At 43.5% G+C, this 16,340-nt stretch overlaps 1 protein-coding gene across 1 annotated transcript in view; it reads right to left on the bottom strand.

Annotated features, from left to right (window-relative positions):
• med13a (mediator complex subunit 13a) overlaps positions 1–16,340 on the bottom strand; it is a 68,008-nt gene that overhangs the window by 37,058 nt on the left and 14,610 nt on the right. The window contains exon 3 of the mRNA XM_039618278.1: positions 11,127–11,295. Within this exon, the coding sequence (XP_039474212.1) occupies positions 11,127–11,295 (169 nt within the window). The remainder of the gene's footprint in view (positions 1–11,126; positions 11,296–16,340) is intronic.

Here is a 16,340-nt window from a genome sequence, read left to right as displayed (position 1 = left end):
TAGAACGACTATAAAAGAGAACAGGCTGACGTAGCCTGAAAAAGCAACCTCGAGATCTTTTAATCATCTTTTCTATCCGTCTCCACCTTTCCTCCCACTTCCCTCTCTTCTGCTCTTCATCTATTAACTGGCAAATGGCTTAGGCTGCTCTCTGATCTGCTCGGTTCCTTTTACTGTCTTCACTGTCACACACAGCGGACGCTTGCTCACATGCCATTCTGATTGTCCACAGAGGCACGGCCTGCTTCACCTCTCAAATGCAAATGGCCCTCAGCTTGGTAAGGAAACAATAAGACAATCCGGTGAGGGTTTGAAGCGTGGCTACATACAAAAGGCGGCAGGTGGGCACATTTGCCTTCAGCTGGCATGGCATGAAAATGAGGTGCTGAAGACCAGCGACCTGTGCGGCGGCACAGGTGGACCGGAGCACAGAAGGGAGCACAGAGAGCACCTTCAGCGGGGATAGTTTGATAAGTAGCACACAAACAGATGATATGATAATGACCGTCTCACTAACAAACAAGTCATCTGTACAACTGCAAGTTTCTTGTATTCCTCCGTCACCTTTTTCACTTCACGTGCATCAACACACACAGCCAGAAAGCATTTTCAATTCTGCCACCTCGTCCAGCCTCTGGGTTTCTTGTTAGTGCCACAGTCTCCAAAGCAGGTCTCACTACCGTCTTGTTGTCACCTCCACCCTATTCTTCCCCTCTCGTGTCCACTGCCTGTTGCTTCGGATGGTTGACTCAGGTAATTAAACTTATCAACCTTCACTGTTATGCCCGTCTTCTCATTCAGACACTTTTTGTCTTGCTCCTTCTCTGGAGAGCATACCTCCACCTCTCCAGTAGTGAGTGCTCCCTATGCTCACTGCACATCACAGTGTTGTCTACAGACTCCTGCCTGACCTCATCTGTCAGCCTGTCCATCACTACAAGTGCAAACAAGAAGGGGCTCAGAGCTGATCCCTGGTGGAATCCCACCTCCACCTTGAACCCATCTGTCACTCCTACCACACACCTCACCACTGTCCTTGTACATATTCTGCACCAGCCTGACATACGTCTCTACCACGTCTCACTTGCTCAGGCAGTCCCACAGTTCTCTTGGCACTGTACCACATCATTTCGCTAGATCCAAACAGAGTGAAGCTCCTTCTGACCTCTCAAAGCAAACATCACATCCATAGTGCTCTTTCTCAGCATGAAGCCATACTGCTGCTCAATGATCATCACCTCTCGTCTCAGCATAATTTCCTGGTGTGGCTCAATAGCTTAATCCCCTGTATTTACTACAGCTCTGCACATCAACCTTGCTCTTGAAAATTGGCAAAACTACGCATCTCTCTCATACTTTCATCTGGGTCAGCTACCCTTCTCCTCTTCCCAGCTACCCTCCCTTCTCCTTACCAATTATCTGCACTTCCTGATTCACTGTGCTCCATAGACCCTCAGCTTTCATTTTCTACATTCATCACCTCCTCAAAAAGCTCCCTCCACCATCTGAGCACATTCCCTTCCCTCGTTAGTACATCCTTAATCACCCCAACCTGCTGCACATCCTTTCCAGCTCGATCTCTGTGCCTGGGTAATTGATACAAGTCCTTCGTTCCTTCCTTAGTGTCCAGTCTCACATACAACACAATTAGCTTTATCTTTTGCCACTTTTCTATTTGCTCAACACCCAGAGGTTGGGGGTGGCTGCAGCTCAGGTCAGCTACTAACCGGAAGGTTGGAGGTTCGATGCCAGGCTCCTCCAGTCTGCATGCCAAATACGCTCTCCGATGCATCCATCGGAGTGTGAATGTGTATGAATGTTAGATACTAAGCACTTAACAACCTAGAAAACGTGCTTGTGTCAATGGGTGTGATTGGGTGAATGAAGAACCAGTCCATTTACCATTTACCAGAATCCTAGTACACCTGTTTAGCTTTGTCACTGCCATCACCTGAGCTACAGCCATCAGGGGTGGCTGTAGCTCAGGTGGTAGAGCAGGTCACCTACTGATCGGAAGGTTGGTGGTTCGATTCCTGGCTTCCCGTAGTCTGCATGCCAAATATCCTTGGGCAAGATACTAACCCCAAATTGCTCTCCGATGCATCCATCGGAGTATGAATGTGTGTGAATGTTAGCTAAAAGAAGCACTTAGACAAATGTGCTTGTGCGAATGGGTGAATGCACAAGTTGTGTAAAGCGCTTTGAGTGCTCAGAAGAGTAGAAAAGCGCTATATAAGAACCAGTCCATTTACCATCTACCATCATCTTTATCCAAGGTTCCCAGAAATCAATGAAACCATTCACTGCCTGAGCTACATTAAGTTCATGTGAACTCCCCCCTTTTTTGCATCACACGACACTGTTATAACCTTCTTTCTTGCTTTTCACATTTGTTTCTGTTTATAAGTCATCCTTTTGTTGGATAAAACCATATAATAAAGCATTTTATTATTGTTATTAATCCCATTGTTTTACACTTTCTCAATTAAAAAGTGTAGAGAATGCCAAAAAGTCTTCTGAAAACTGTTGTATTGTTTGAGCATAGGAATGACACACCGACGCACAGAGTTATATAGTAATATGAAACTTGACCTGTGCAGAATCATAAGTCGATTGTAAGCCACGGAGCATGAAGTGACAAGAAGAGTTTGGGGGGAGGAAGTTGTGAAAAGACAGAAGAGAGAAAAAGGAAGGTTACAGTAGAGCTGTGACATTCCACAGATGTTTGTTGAGCTTGTCCGGCTGCTCCGCTCTAAGAAGTGGGCTTCCGTTTAGCTGCTGTACACTTCCTCAGCACAACAACCAGTGCACCTTCCTCAGGGGAAAACAAAGGCCCTTTCACTTCTGGTCATTTTGCTTTACTGTAAACATCAGTCACCTCTGGGCTGTCCAATACATGGATATCTGCCATTGTAGCAGCTTGTTATTACAATCTGGGGCATGTAAACATGTTTTGACTGGTCATGTGCTGCTGCAGTGACAAGACATGCTGGCATAGGCACAGATTCTGGCACAACATTAATAAACAATGATTCTGGAACTGGAGCTCACAGCAATCACACATGGCAAGTGTCTTTTATGTCACTGCTCAGTCACAACTGTTTATCCATGTTCATGCTAAGAAAGTGTGGTTAGTTATGAAAGGCTTTTCTCTCACAAAGAACAAAACAGTCTGTTTTCCTTAACAGTGTTACTGTTTAGTTTGCATGCCTGTTACTAGGAAATACACAGAAAGGTGGTGCAAATCTGACTTTAATGTACAATGCCATGGTTGCCTTTGGCTTGAGAAATGAAACAGAAGATTTTCATTTGTGTCATTTTGCTCAGCAGGGCACGGCCAAGAAGAAACAGAATTAAAGCGGTAAACAGCAGTGAATTTGAGGACACATTTCCAGGGTGATATAATCTTCCCTACTGTCTAGCCACCTGACCACTGGGAAAAAACAACACCGCTGTCTACTGCCAAGTAACATAAACACAAAAACACGAGTCCCAGAGACACACACCAGCTCTAGCTGGTGTACACAGGAGGCTCAGAGCTGGGGAAAACACTAAACTAAAAATCTTAAGGCCAGCACTTTCACACATGCAGAGCTCTATTACGCTGAATTGATTTCTCTCTGCCACGAATGGAGAGGGGGGCTGAGTCTCTTTATACGTGTCAGATTAAACTTGGAGGGAAGGAAAAATGGATAGAGATAGAACGACAAGCCCATAAAAAGAGGAGAAATCCGATCCTCTGCAAGTGTATCACAACCGCACATGGATACTGCCGGAGCTGACTAAAGATAATACTGACATAACCCTGACAGCAAGTCGGGTTCTAGCTCCCTCTCTATTTAGCATGTAACTAACACGCACGCACGCACGCACGCACGCACGCACGCACGCACGCACGCACGCACGCACGCGGGTCCTTCTCTTACACCTACCATCAGCTAAAAGCCATTTTCTCAATGTGAGCCAGACATTACGCACATTACCACATTTACATCATCACTTTGCAACTGTATCACAACTGTGACGGTGCACATGTTCTTTCATGTCAAAGAGGAGCTCGTGTCACTGCAGTGTGATACGAATCTGTCAAAATATTCAGTCTCTTCAAAGCATGTTACACTCATAAACGAAGGGAGACAAAAGGAAGAAACAGTGCATACCTGTCGGGGACATTTACTATGCTAGAATGCAATGATAAAATAATTTTAAGCCTGTTTAAAAGTGTGCTGGGTTATTAGATCATTATGACACAAGTAAGCGAGTTGTGCAGTTGTAACAATAAAGATTCATTACTCAGAGCTATGGGCAATTAGTCAGCCTTATCCCGGATTAAAGCTGGGCTTCTGCAGTGAACCCACAATGACAAGGCCCGCTTTGTCCCTTTTCTTTCTAATAAGCTGATATGCTTTTGGAAAACTATGTAACACTTTTACCATCTATAAGACACTATACGCAAATGTAAATGAATGCCATGACCAAATTTGCAGGTTTTATGAAACAAAGAAAGGTTAACAGAAAGGCATAATCTCTTTCATTAACAGAACAATTTAATTAGCGTGTTATCAGAATAAATATCAGAAGCCTGCAAGTATGAGGCCTAAGTCTTTACTACAGGCTCAAGCTGCACATGTGGTGAAAAGGTTTTAGCCATTAATTAAAACCTTCAAGCAAAAGGAAGAACAAGGACTCTTGCAACAGACGCTATGGCCCTGAAAGAGCCCCGGTTTCAAAATCACGGAGTCAGCTCGGGATTACATAAAGAAATAAAAAGATACTGGGGGTAAAATAAATCCACAGAAGAGCTGTGGCAACTCTGATGCTTGGAGCAGCGTGCTTGGCGAGTACTGCTGCAGATTACTTTTGTTTTTCAAAATCACTTTAAATCATAATAGCCCAGATAAGATGGCATTTACCTAAATCCAAACATCTGGTTTGTCATTATTTTGACAACATGTGTGTGTAATTGGCAATGTAATCTATGGAAGGGATTACACATCTGGCAATCCATAAATCTGCCTCCATCTTTTCTGGACATTTAGGGCTAGGTCAGGCTGTGACGCAGCCGCACAGGAGTCTGCAGTGATGAGGTGAAATGCCCCCAACCATAATATATTATCTTTAAATGTGACCATCTGCCAGAACGTTTGGATTAAAGACAGTAGCACACAAATCACAGTTACTTAGAAAAGAGCAGAGCAGATGAGAGGAAGTGACGCCTGACGGATTAACTATGACGACTTCTTTGAGACCTTTGCTTGGTCCTCCTGTACTGCACCATAGCCCCTGGTCACATGGGCTGCTGAGGAAATGAGAGGGTGAGAAGAAGAGGGTGACTTAGAGGCAGTGGGGGGAAACCTAGCATCGTTCACTATGACCAAGGAACTCTGTTCATGCTGCTGCACTTAAATTCCACTGCTGACTTCTAAAATGTGTTTCCTCAGTGGTACAGTACAAACAGAGACTGATGACTGCAAACTTCAGAAATGAGATCAATTCTGGCTGGCACTAAACAGTTGAAACTGCTCCGATATTCAAAATTTTAACCAATTTACAGTAACGAGGTAACAAGTTCTGCATCACAGCTGACAGGTTTGATGTTGGTATATAGTTAAGCTTAGGCGACAGCTACAGATTATAGTCTTACTAAGATGAGGGGTGCAAGGGCTTTAAAAATGTAACACTAATGTAACGCCAAGGGAAATGGATCATTAATATTGTATCACTGGGCAGCAATTAAGCAAACAAACCATACCAGTGAAAGCTATTGGTATTTTCCTTTAAGAGCCATATTTATCATCTGGACAGGATCACTCCAGCAACATGATATATCCAGAGCACCGGGTCACATGGTCCCTCAGCCCAGTCTCCCTGGAGTTCCTGTTGCTGCAAAGAGAGACTGATGAAGTGTGGGCAAGATCAGGGGGTAGGCAGTCGAGTGCTGGGGGCAGGGTACTGAGCATAGGTGCTGAATTATCCTGCATGTCTATATCTGTGCGACTGCACTACATGTGTTTTCCTCGCTGACTGCGGGTCCTATGTCCAGTCACTTCAATGAAAACACTGTGTGCCAACACCGAGACTGCCCTCGATGTGGACTGGCTCAAATACTGATTGTTGATGAACATGTTTGTGTGCCTGTCTCCCTGTGTGTTTGTGTTGTGCTGGGAGCAGGGAGGGGATAAATTTAGCACTTTAGCCCCAGACTGGAGGCAGTGGCCCTTTATCCTGCACTGTCCTACTTAACAGAGTGCTGCTCTCTGCTTCCGCCTGCCACAGCGAACCAGGACTCGCGCATTCACCTCCCAACATCGGGCCAAAACAATAGCGGAAGAATGTGCTCATCCACATAAACCACAGTCATGCAGAAAAGTGCAGAGAGTTGCATGTGTGGGAGACATGTTTGTTATTGTGTGTGTGTGTGTGTGTGTGTGTGTGTGTGTGTGTGTGTGTGTGTGTGTGTGTGTGTGTGTGTGTGTGTCTCTCTCTCTTGTAATATGAGCTGCTGCAGACTGGCCTCATTTCATAACAGCTTGATTTGTTAACGATGCTTTCAACAATAACAACAACAACAACAACTGCATGCACAACAAAAATACACACATATTTAAATACAGTGGAGTGGTAATCTAACTCTCTGATTGCAGCGCAGCTGGAGTACATTGTCGATGTTGTAAATGCCGCTTCAAGTACGGGGCACATGCCATGCAGATAAAGAAATAATATCCCTTTTGTCCTGATCAAATTGAAACCTCAAAGCAGGCTGGATTTAATGTTGCTCTGAATTTCAGTGGCACAGCCAATTAGGAGCAAGTCGACGAGTTAGTCTGCCTTAAGCTGACCAATGGAGCACGAGCATCCCACTTCACCTTGGAAACACTCGATCCCAGGGTGCATTTCCCTGCTGCCATGACAACCAAGAGGAGCTCTCCCTTGCTTGTTCCTTCACTCCCCGCCTCCCTCCCTCCCTCTCTCTGTCTTTCTTGGAGCCAGTGTACCTCGCAGTAGAAGGTTCACAGAAGCTACACAACTTGGAGCCGCCTTTTCACCAAACAAAGAGAATTACTGTCAGCTGGATCGACTCATGCTGCTGCAGTGAGCTCACGTTTTAAACAAAAGGGATTTAACTGATATGCGTGCAACAGTTTTTTATCAAATGGAAACAAGTCTGGCACCTAATAAAAGATAACTAGAGGAGCAACTTTTTGCAGTTTTTTTATTTTAATTATTATTATTTTTAGATTGAGAAAAACTGTTTGCCACATACAGCATGCTATAATGAGAAGCGAAGAGGAGGAGGAGGGGCAGGGATGATATAAGCTTTTCAACACGGGCGTGCTGAGGTCTGGGGTTGAGGTTATGAACAGTGTCAGCTGGCCCCAGCCTCCACCAACTGGAGACTTTGGATGCTGCACAGGAGCCGCCTGCTGATCAGAGGGATGACCGGCTTTTCCCATCTGCAGATCTGATTTTTAGCTACACACCCAGCAAGATGTTTCAGTATTTATTAGTTCCAGCTTTTGAACATCTTTTTCCAATGATGTTGGAAGTTTGGACTGCTGACTAATTCAAAAGTATGCCCCAGCAGTACATTCATGTACACTACACTACACTGTGTATTGCATTAAATATCCGCTGTGACTTATACTTATCGTCCTATGTATCTACAGAAAATAATATGCCTATCACAATTTCATATTTCCCCAGATGAGCACAACTTCTCAAAGAGCCTACACACAACTGATCTACCAGTCTATCATACAACAGCAATAAACAACCAGTCGGTCTGCATCTTATGGATTTAACGTCAAAGTAAACAACCATTTCCTGCTAAGCATCGTTTGAATTACAGGTGCATAAAACAAAGAAAGAAAACTAATGAGAGGCACAAAAGTGATACAAAGCACACACATGCATTTTCCTCCAAAACTGGGAAAAAAATACTGAAAAGAGGCAACATGACAACAATTCCATGGAAATACTTTGGACCTGTTGAACACAGATTAATACAGTGTGTAAATACACCGTGGCTCAGTGCCAGCCAGGAAACAACAAAGCAATCAAAAAGCAGTGAGAATTTAACAAGTGAACATCCAGCAATAGTATATGTAAACCTTTGCAACTACCACTGCTGTGTGGTTCAGCTATACAAGACTGGGCTCTCTGCAGCAGACACTTGCATATTCTGCAGAACAACATACTGCTGGAATAACGCATCAGCACTCATGAAGGGGCAAAATCAATCAAGCCTGTTTGGGTTTAAGCGAGGATTCAACTGCAGTCAGTTATCGGTCGTTTTCTACACATTTGGTAACTTGTTGATCACATCTGAAAACAGCTGCGAGTAAATGTTACAATTCTGAGAAATGCACACAGTGAGAGTTTACAATATATTCTCATTGATTTTTTATTTTTATTTCATGACTGTTTAAGTCAGTTTTTATATTCATTATTCCTTGAATAATGAATATACAAATGTGCTCTTTAGAGTGCATGCTTCTGCATAGGTGACAGATCAGGAAAGACATAAGCGAGCGAGGTGCCTAATGCAAGATGATTATATAACCTCATTGACTGAGGTAATATAATAATGATATATGTAATAATAGTCTAAACACTTGGTTTTGTCATGTTGTGATGGAATTCAAATTCTCACCTTCCAATCTTACAAAAGTCAGTTTGAATTGTGATGAGGGGGAAACAGGATAGGACAGCCCCCATAATCAACCTGGGGATGATTTTTCTTTTTAAAAAAAGACTAACGGCCATTCAAGAAGAGCTCAGTCTACCCAAGTACACGTTGATCACAGAGTCACTCACTAAACTGGGGTGCCAGCATGCTAGGACGACACAAGCAGGCCAATGTGAAGGTTTTTATGACTGATACAGTAAGAACAAACCTGGCGCTATAACTGCAGGACACTGATGTCCTGGACTCAGTCTAGAAACTTCAAATCTACTTTTTGACTTTATGTTACACCTCTTCAATGAGGAGGTCTTTAAAACTACTGTTCTCCTAATTAATCTCTCCAAATGAAAGATAAGACAATGCATCCAATGAGCATCTCCTGGACACAGCGTCTCTGATTATAGTAATCAGCTACAAAGACTATGCACACCTGCAGTTTTCTTACCATGTCCTGATTCTCATATTTTAGCTTTTGCTTTCTGAAGTCGATTAGTCTTTTAGAAGGAAAAAGTCACACTAAATTAAATGTACCTACTCATCACTGAAAGGAGAGCAAGGTGCTTATGTTGGCAAACACTGACTGTGTCAAGTAATCCAACTACATGGTGTTACAATAGTTGGGGTGGGGGGCATCCAGGGGTAAGACAATGTACAGTTAAGTAGACTTTTCACAAGACAATGAGAGTGGGAATTCCCTCCGACTCCACTCACTCCCAGTGGAATCAACCAGTCATCGACAAGGATGTTGGATATGTGCACTGACATAACAAGTCATAACGAGTCATGCTACACACCACGATTAGGTCTCCCGAGGGGTAAACACTCCGTTCTCTATCACAGTACTGATAGGGCAAGCTTCAATATTGCCATGGAGACAAGAGGCAAAGAAGGATAAGACAGACTCTGCTCTGTATTCAACATTACTAGTGCCATTTATGAACAGTACAGCATTACATTAAAGGCGGTTCGGGACACGGCAGTGACACTAGCCTGGTTACTTTTCTGTCACCCTTTTGTGGCGCTGTTTTTTGAAATCACAGCACGGCTGGGGAACTGCAGATCACACCAAAGGAGAGGAGGAAAAGAAAATCTTTGACGACAACTGAGATTCAGGGTAGTTGCACCACTATTTATAACCTGCCCAGTCTGCTCCGTGACAGCAGAGGGGGATGGAGGGAAGGGGAGAGAAAGAGAGTGAGGAGAGAGGGAGGCAAAGCCAGACGCACAGACAGAGGGTGGCCTGTGAATTCCAGAGCAGAGGAAAAGACCATTGTGTTTTTTTTTTCCCCTTGACTGGGGCCCTCTGCGATCAGCGTACTGGGTAAAGAGGCGATAGAGCTAAAAACAGGGCATGTGTACAGCTCAAGAGAGAAGCTACTTGATCTTCAGTACCATTTTGTCTATTATTATAACAGTGTTTAAATGAAGCTACCACACTTGTTCTGAGAGATGAGAGTCACTGTCTACAGATGTAGGAGAGTGAAACAGTATATGTATTCGTACGCGACAGTGAGGCAGTGATAACAACAAGCTGGCAGCTGATACAGTTTACACAATTTCTAACCTGGACGCTGCAAATGTCTCGCAAACACAAACAAACGTGGCTGTGCCTACACAAGATCAAATAGCTGGACTGCCCCGTGGTCAGCTGTCTGGAAAATCTGACCAAAAGCACCACACCAACTCCAAATGGTTTAGTCTTAGGCAGCACCTAACATGACAATTGCAATTTTTAAAAGCATTATCTACAAAGACCTCCAGTGCGGCTTTCAGCCAGTGGCTGTGTGTTCAGTGTGAAGACAAAGTGAGGAAGGTAGCTGGTGGGGAAGAACTGCTATGGTCATTTTGTCCTCACTAGCCGTGTGTCTGTTATCATTGAACTCTGACACAGACGGCAAGAAACCCAGCTCAGCAGATAGCGATGAGGTGGAGGATTACACCTCAGCTGCACACAACACACACACACACAAACAATAACACAGAGTAAGAGGAGAGAAAGGAAACAGACGGTGCTGGCACAAGGGTAACCCCCCCTCCCCCGAATAACTAATGCATATACAATGCAAAAATACCCCCATCAGGACTGAGGTCAGTCCAGGCTTCAAAACATCAACACACACATATGAAGCCAGATCCTTTGTTTGCTCTGGTTCCAGCAAAAGGGCCAAACATGAAAGATAGCCCAAACACAATGTTTACTGAGAGGATCTGCAGTAAAAACAACAGGAAATCCCTGGTACAATCCATACTATCCGATACATGCTCCTACCCACAGCCTGCACACGAATGCATGTATTCATGCCAAGAGAACAGTGGGAACAGAACCACTAATGTGAGGGCTCATCCCATTAACATCCTCATCTCACAGCCTCACTCAAAACGGCAATGTTATAAAATAAAAAGAGGAGGATAAGGACAAGAACAAGAAGTGCCAGCTTACCTCTTGTTGATGGGCTTCTCATCTTTCTCGTAGGGTTTGACAAACCACTTGCCGATGCGAACAAAGCTGCGATTCATGAGGCAGCGCTCCAACAAGTTGTGGATGGCTTTGAATAGCAGAGTGCGACACTCGTAGGAAAGGCCATGCTCCCAAAGCCCATCGTCCTCGGCTGGTAAAGAAAACAGAAAAGAGCTATCAGAAAGGTGAAGATTTGAGTGCTTTCGTACCATTTTTATAGAGAAAACAGTAAGAACTCTGCAGGGCAAACAATCAATCATGTCAATCAGGAGAGCACAGAGGACGGAGCGTGTCGCTGCTGTGCTGAGGAGAAGCAGCCTTACACTTGATCAGATGGCTCTGTCACTAATAAGGATATTTATCAGTGTTTACAAAATTACATATGGCAACACCAACTGTCATAACTGAACATATCGTCACATCACACCCAACACTGAGGTTTACACTAAAAACGTTTCATCACCCAGAATGACCTCATTTGACTTCAAAGTGGGTGACACATAAATGCTGTGAAAGCGTTTATTTTTTTAATAACACATCACTGCTGAATATGTATAAACTTCTGACGAACTGAACACGAGCACACCGTGTCGACGTCCACGGCTTCACAACAAAATTCATGCTGACTAAACAGCCCTTTCAGTCCATCGATGTCATTATGAAACACCCTGCAGCATCACAAACTGTCAAATAAACTGACGTGTGGCAACCAATCACACGCGTCCGGCGGTGTGAATTCATATTTATGGATGACCACTAGAGGAGACCGGGTTACAGTCTTGTAACGTGATGATTGTCACAGTCTGGACGCAGAGACACTTCTGCTACAGAAATTGAACATTTCCTGGAATGCAAAACAGTCAGAAAGATGGCAAACAGGCCGTGTACATGCAAACAAGAGTGCGATCACTGAGAGAGGGAGAGGTTAAGTGGAAACCTGCTGCTGCTGCCGCTGCCTGCTTTCAGGTGGTGGAGGTTTCAGATGTTTTGTGTTTAGTACCCGGGTTTAGGAGTGGAAGAGCACAGAAAATTCACAGTTCAACAGTACTCCGGTTTTGTTTTCAGTTCACTGGGGAAAAACCGAGACTTCACTTCTTCTCGTTTTGAAAAAAAACTTGCAGATGTTTGCTGTATTCACTGTCTGTGACCATTATGTCCACCAGTTCCCACTTAAATAAAACAGTTTGTATGTGATTGTGTGATGCCAATGCCATTTCTTGGTGAGCAGGGATCTCCAGACTCAACAACTTCTGCTGGAAAGAGTCCACTGTATTAACCAACACCAAGGCAGGCTGGTATTTTTGTACCCTTTTCACTTGCTCAGTGCACTTATAAACAGCGGCAGGTAGGAACCCAAGTTAGTCTCAGGCAAAGAGTAAAAAGCAACTTAAATGTTACAGGCATGCAGCAAAGTGACTTTACTAAATATCGCGTTGCTCAGAATGGAGCTTGCACACGTGAACTCTATCGGTCCAGTATATTTATACACCCATCTACTTTCTTACCGTTATTAAAATGCTGGTGACATTCCTTTGCATGGCAGAAACGCTCCTGCATGCAAACGATGAATCAGCCTTATGATGACTTGGCACCTGAATCCCCCTCCTCCTCTCGACTCCTCGTCCTTTCATGCACTCTGATTCTTTCCCTTCCACCTTTTACTCAGAGCACCATTCGCTTTCAGACCTGACAAATTTACTACACATGTCAATGACATGAATTATTACTTCAAACCACCTATAACAACAATAATAATAATAATAATAATAATAATAATAATAATAATAAGATGATGCCTGCGCTGCTTTCACCTGCGAATAAGTCTCCTCCTCACAGACTCTTCCTGAAAAGTAATCGCCGATTCCACACGATACACGTGCGTAGCTGTAAACACTCTGCTGATGGGGTGTAATGTTTATCGCGGAAAGCTCTTTAAGAAGGAGACGTCTCAGGAATGAAAACAGAGGAGGGGGGAAATTCCTTGAGATAATGGCATCACTGTTACCTGTGCGCCAGGCTGATTACGATACAACAGCAACATGTCAGTGTAATGCCACAGTTTCGGTTACAAAAAGTCAGGTGTGGGTTTTTTTTTCACCAAAAGACACCTATTAGAGCTTTGTGGAGACCTGGAGGCAGCAAAAGAATTTGAAAAGCGCTGCCCTTGTTATTCTCTATGAAGGACCTTACACAGCTGCTACAAATGAAATTTGATAACAGAATCAGAGCTTCGTTGTCCAATGGTGAGACATCATTTTTGCCCACTGTACTGGGAAACTACAATGCCCTAAAACAGGAATTGTCCTAGCTACAGTGTTCACCTGATGTTGTACTACTCGTAGAAGCACAGGACTGTATTTAATTGGTCTGTATGTCTAACTGAAATAAAACAAGACACCCATTACAGAAATGTACAATCAGGCCCATATCAGAGCTGCTTTGTGATTCACATTCAGTGTTGGCCTGAATGCCGACCTAATCTCATTAACAGTCACTGCTTACATCTTATAGCACTTAAGCTCCTTTCAGTCAAGTCTGCAGCAAACATCTCCCCGAGTGTGCCGTCTCTGCGTGAGCGCAGTCGAAACAAACACCAGGCGTGACCTACCTACGTTCACGTCAGCTCGCCGTGTGCCAGAGAGGTACGAGTCAGCCAGGAAGCAAGTTAATCAAAATTTTATTGAATTATTAAGCCAACTCTTGGCTTGCTGTTCTAATGCGAATTCAGGTAACGACATTTTAAATTAAAATGATTGCAAGGTTATTCACATGGGAAATTACACTGGTTTCCTTTTTTGGATGAGACAGGCTCTATGCCATCTTGGCAGGTTTAAGATGCTGAGAGCTTGTAGCTTACTAAACTCCAGAAAAGCACGGATGCAAGGATGAAACATCTGCTTGACATGTAAAAGATGCCCAATTCAGAAGGAAAATATCCCCAACACTATCAAATCCACCTACAAATGCCTCAGCTCCAGTCAACTTCAGCTCCGGCTAGCCTTTAAATCATTACACTCCAGCAAAAGAAAAACAACCTCAGGCTAGCTGCCAAGTAAAGGGGCTATGTTCCCAACGATTTTCAGAGAAACAAACTAATTCATCAGGTGTACACATATCTACGGGGATAAGATCAGGAACACAGAAAAGCAGGGCAAAGGCAGGAAATGGGCAGGAAAACAGCAATTTCCCCATTAAAAATTAACGGTAACAGTGGATTAAAAATATATCAACAACAACATAAAGCCATTAACTTTCTAGAAAATGTGGACATAGACAAAAGGACCTTCTCTTAACCCAAGAATGCTTTCAGCGATTTAGCACCTGGTCTTTAGGCCATCCTAAAGAGGTATTACAGGCGAGAGGGCAAAAAGTCAGCAAGAAAAGAAAGCCGACTAACTGAGGCACTGATGGCAGATTAAAAGAAAGGACATGAGGGGGAAAAAACAAAATAGGATTTAGGCCAAATTCAAGGATTCGAGAGACAGATCATTGAGACCGATAACGTTCAAAAGACGGAAAAATCGCAAAAAAACCATCAAAGTAAGTGCTTAAACCTCCAGTCCCATTTCAGCCCTCCTCTGTAAAACTGGCAAAAACCTTCCCTACACCTACTTTTACATCAGACCGCCATGGTTATCCCATTTGCTTTTTCTGCCAAGACCCACATTTGCCCCGTACGTCCTCCTCCCCGTCGCCTGTCCCTTCCCTGCAGCGCCAAGTAGCTCTTAAACAGACATCTGGTTTGCTTCAAGTGTTTTTAACGACCTCGTGCTCATCATGCAATGCCCGCTGCAATATACTTCAGACAGACAGACACAAAAACTTTCTGGTCAAAATCTACCAGTCTGTCTCTCTAAACCAAAAGAGCCAATCACATTTAAAAACAAAAAAGAAAGGAAGGAAACCAAACTTCCAACCTTGGGCTCTACCAGGGCAGAGAAGAGCATGAAATATACCTCTGCAGTGCCACAATCTATCAGAACAACAGGGGGAGATTAATACTAAATCATTTCAAAAACACTTAAACAAATCCCCAAATGTGTTTGTTTTCCTTTCTGTACGTGTCGTCCTGGGTCCCTGAGCGACACCCATTAGCCTTCTTTGGGACAAAAGCAAGAACAGAAGCCTCAGCTCTCATTAACATTAATCCACATCAAGTATCTAAAAAAACACAGCGGCTTATGAGGTAACCACTTTTTACTCCCAATAGATGACAAATTATATGCAAATAGCACACCTTTAATTTAAAAGAAGTGGGTGAGACTATGTAAGAGCGTAAAGTGACACTTGAAGTAACTTAACATCCATCCACTTCACACCGTGCAAAGGTCACAGTCAAGGTGACGAGCTGCAGAACATACAGAACTGCTCCATAAACAAAAACAGCAAACATCAGATGGAACAAACAATAATATTTTCTCAATTAACGGACTAATCACTATTTATAAAAATATCCCTCAGTGTGTATGAACGACATTTATTTAACCGATTTGTTCGTTTTCACATCAGCCCAATAGTCTCAAACACAAAGATAATCAGCTTCACTTTAGAGGACACAAAGTTAAGCATAAATCCTCCCATCTGAAAAATGTTTGGCATCTTTGACTGGAAATTACTCTGAAAATAAATAAAAATATTCAAAATATTTCCCAAACCATGATAAATGTGCACTTGTCCAAAATTCCAGCTTTCTGGCAGATCAACGAGCGCACATGTGGTGCATGGTGGGCGGTGGTCAGCACATGGGGGTGAAAGATGAGTGGCCTCATTTAGACAAAGATTTATGGGCTCAGCTGATGGTTAGGACACTTTCATGTCTCTGCCTCCTGTGCAGCAGACCCAGATGAGTTGACCTTTATAAAAGCTCTTAGGCAGAAGCACAGCAGCTCATCAGTATCAGGCATACTCACATCTACTTCTATAGAAAAGAAACACAAGCTGACCGAAAAAAGCTGGAACACAAGGGCCGAACTGCTCGGTGCAAAGTTTTCTGCCCCACGAGCCAAACTGTCCGAGGCCTATTAACATCTATACACTTGAAGATTCTCCATCACTCTTAGGCTGATGGAGATTAAAAGTCTCTCTCTCTTTTTTTTGTCTTAATGTTGCTATGCTAGCAATCCATTTATATCAAGTCTGTCAGATATAAAAAGCACTAAAAATGTTAGGTCAGCTCAGTGTAACCTGCCAGAGACT

Source organism: Oreochromis aureus, linkage group 10 (genome assembly GCF_013358895.1).
Source record: "Oreochromis aureus strain Israel breed Guangdong linkage group 10, ZZ_aureus, whole genome shotgun sequence".
NCBI lineage: Eukaryota > Metazoa > Chordata > Actinopteri > Cichliformes > Cichlidae > Oreochromis > Oreochromis aureus.
Note: the sequence above shows the minus strand (reverse complement) of the source record. Positions and strands in the feature narration are given on the sequence as shown.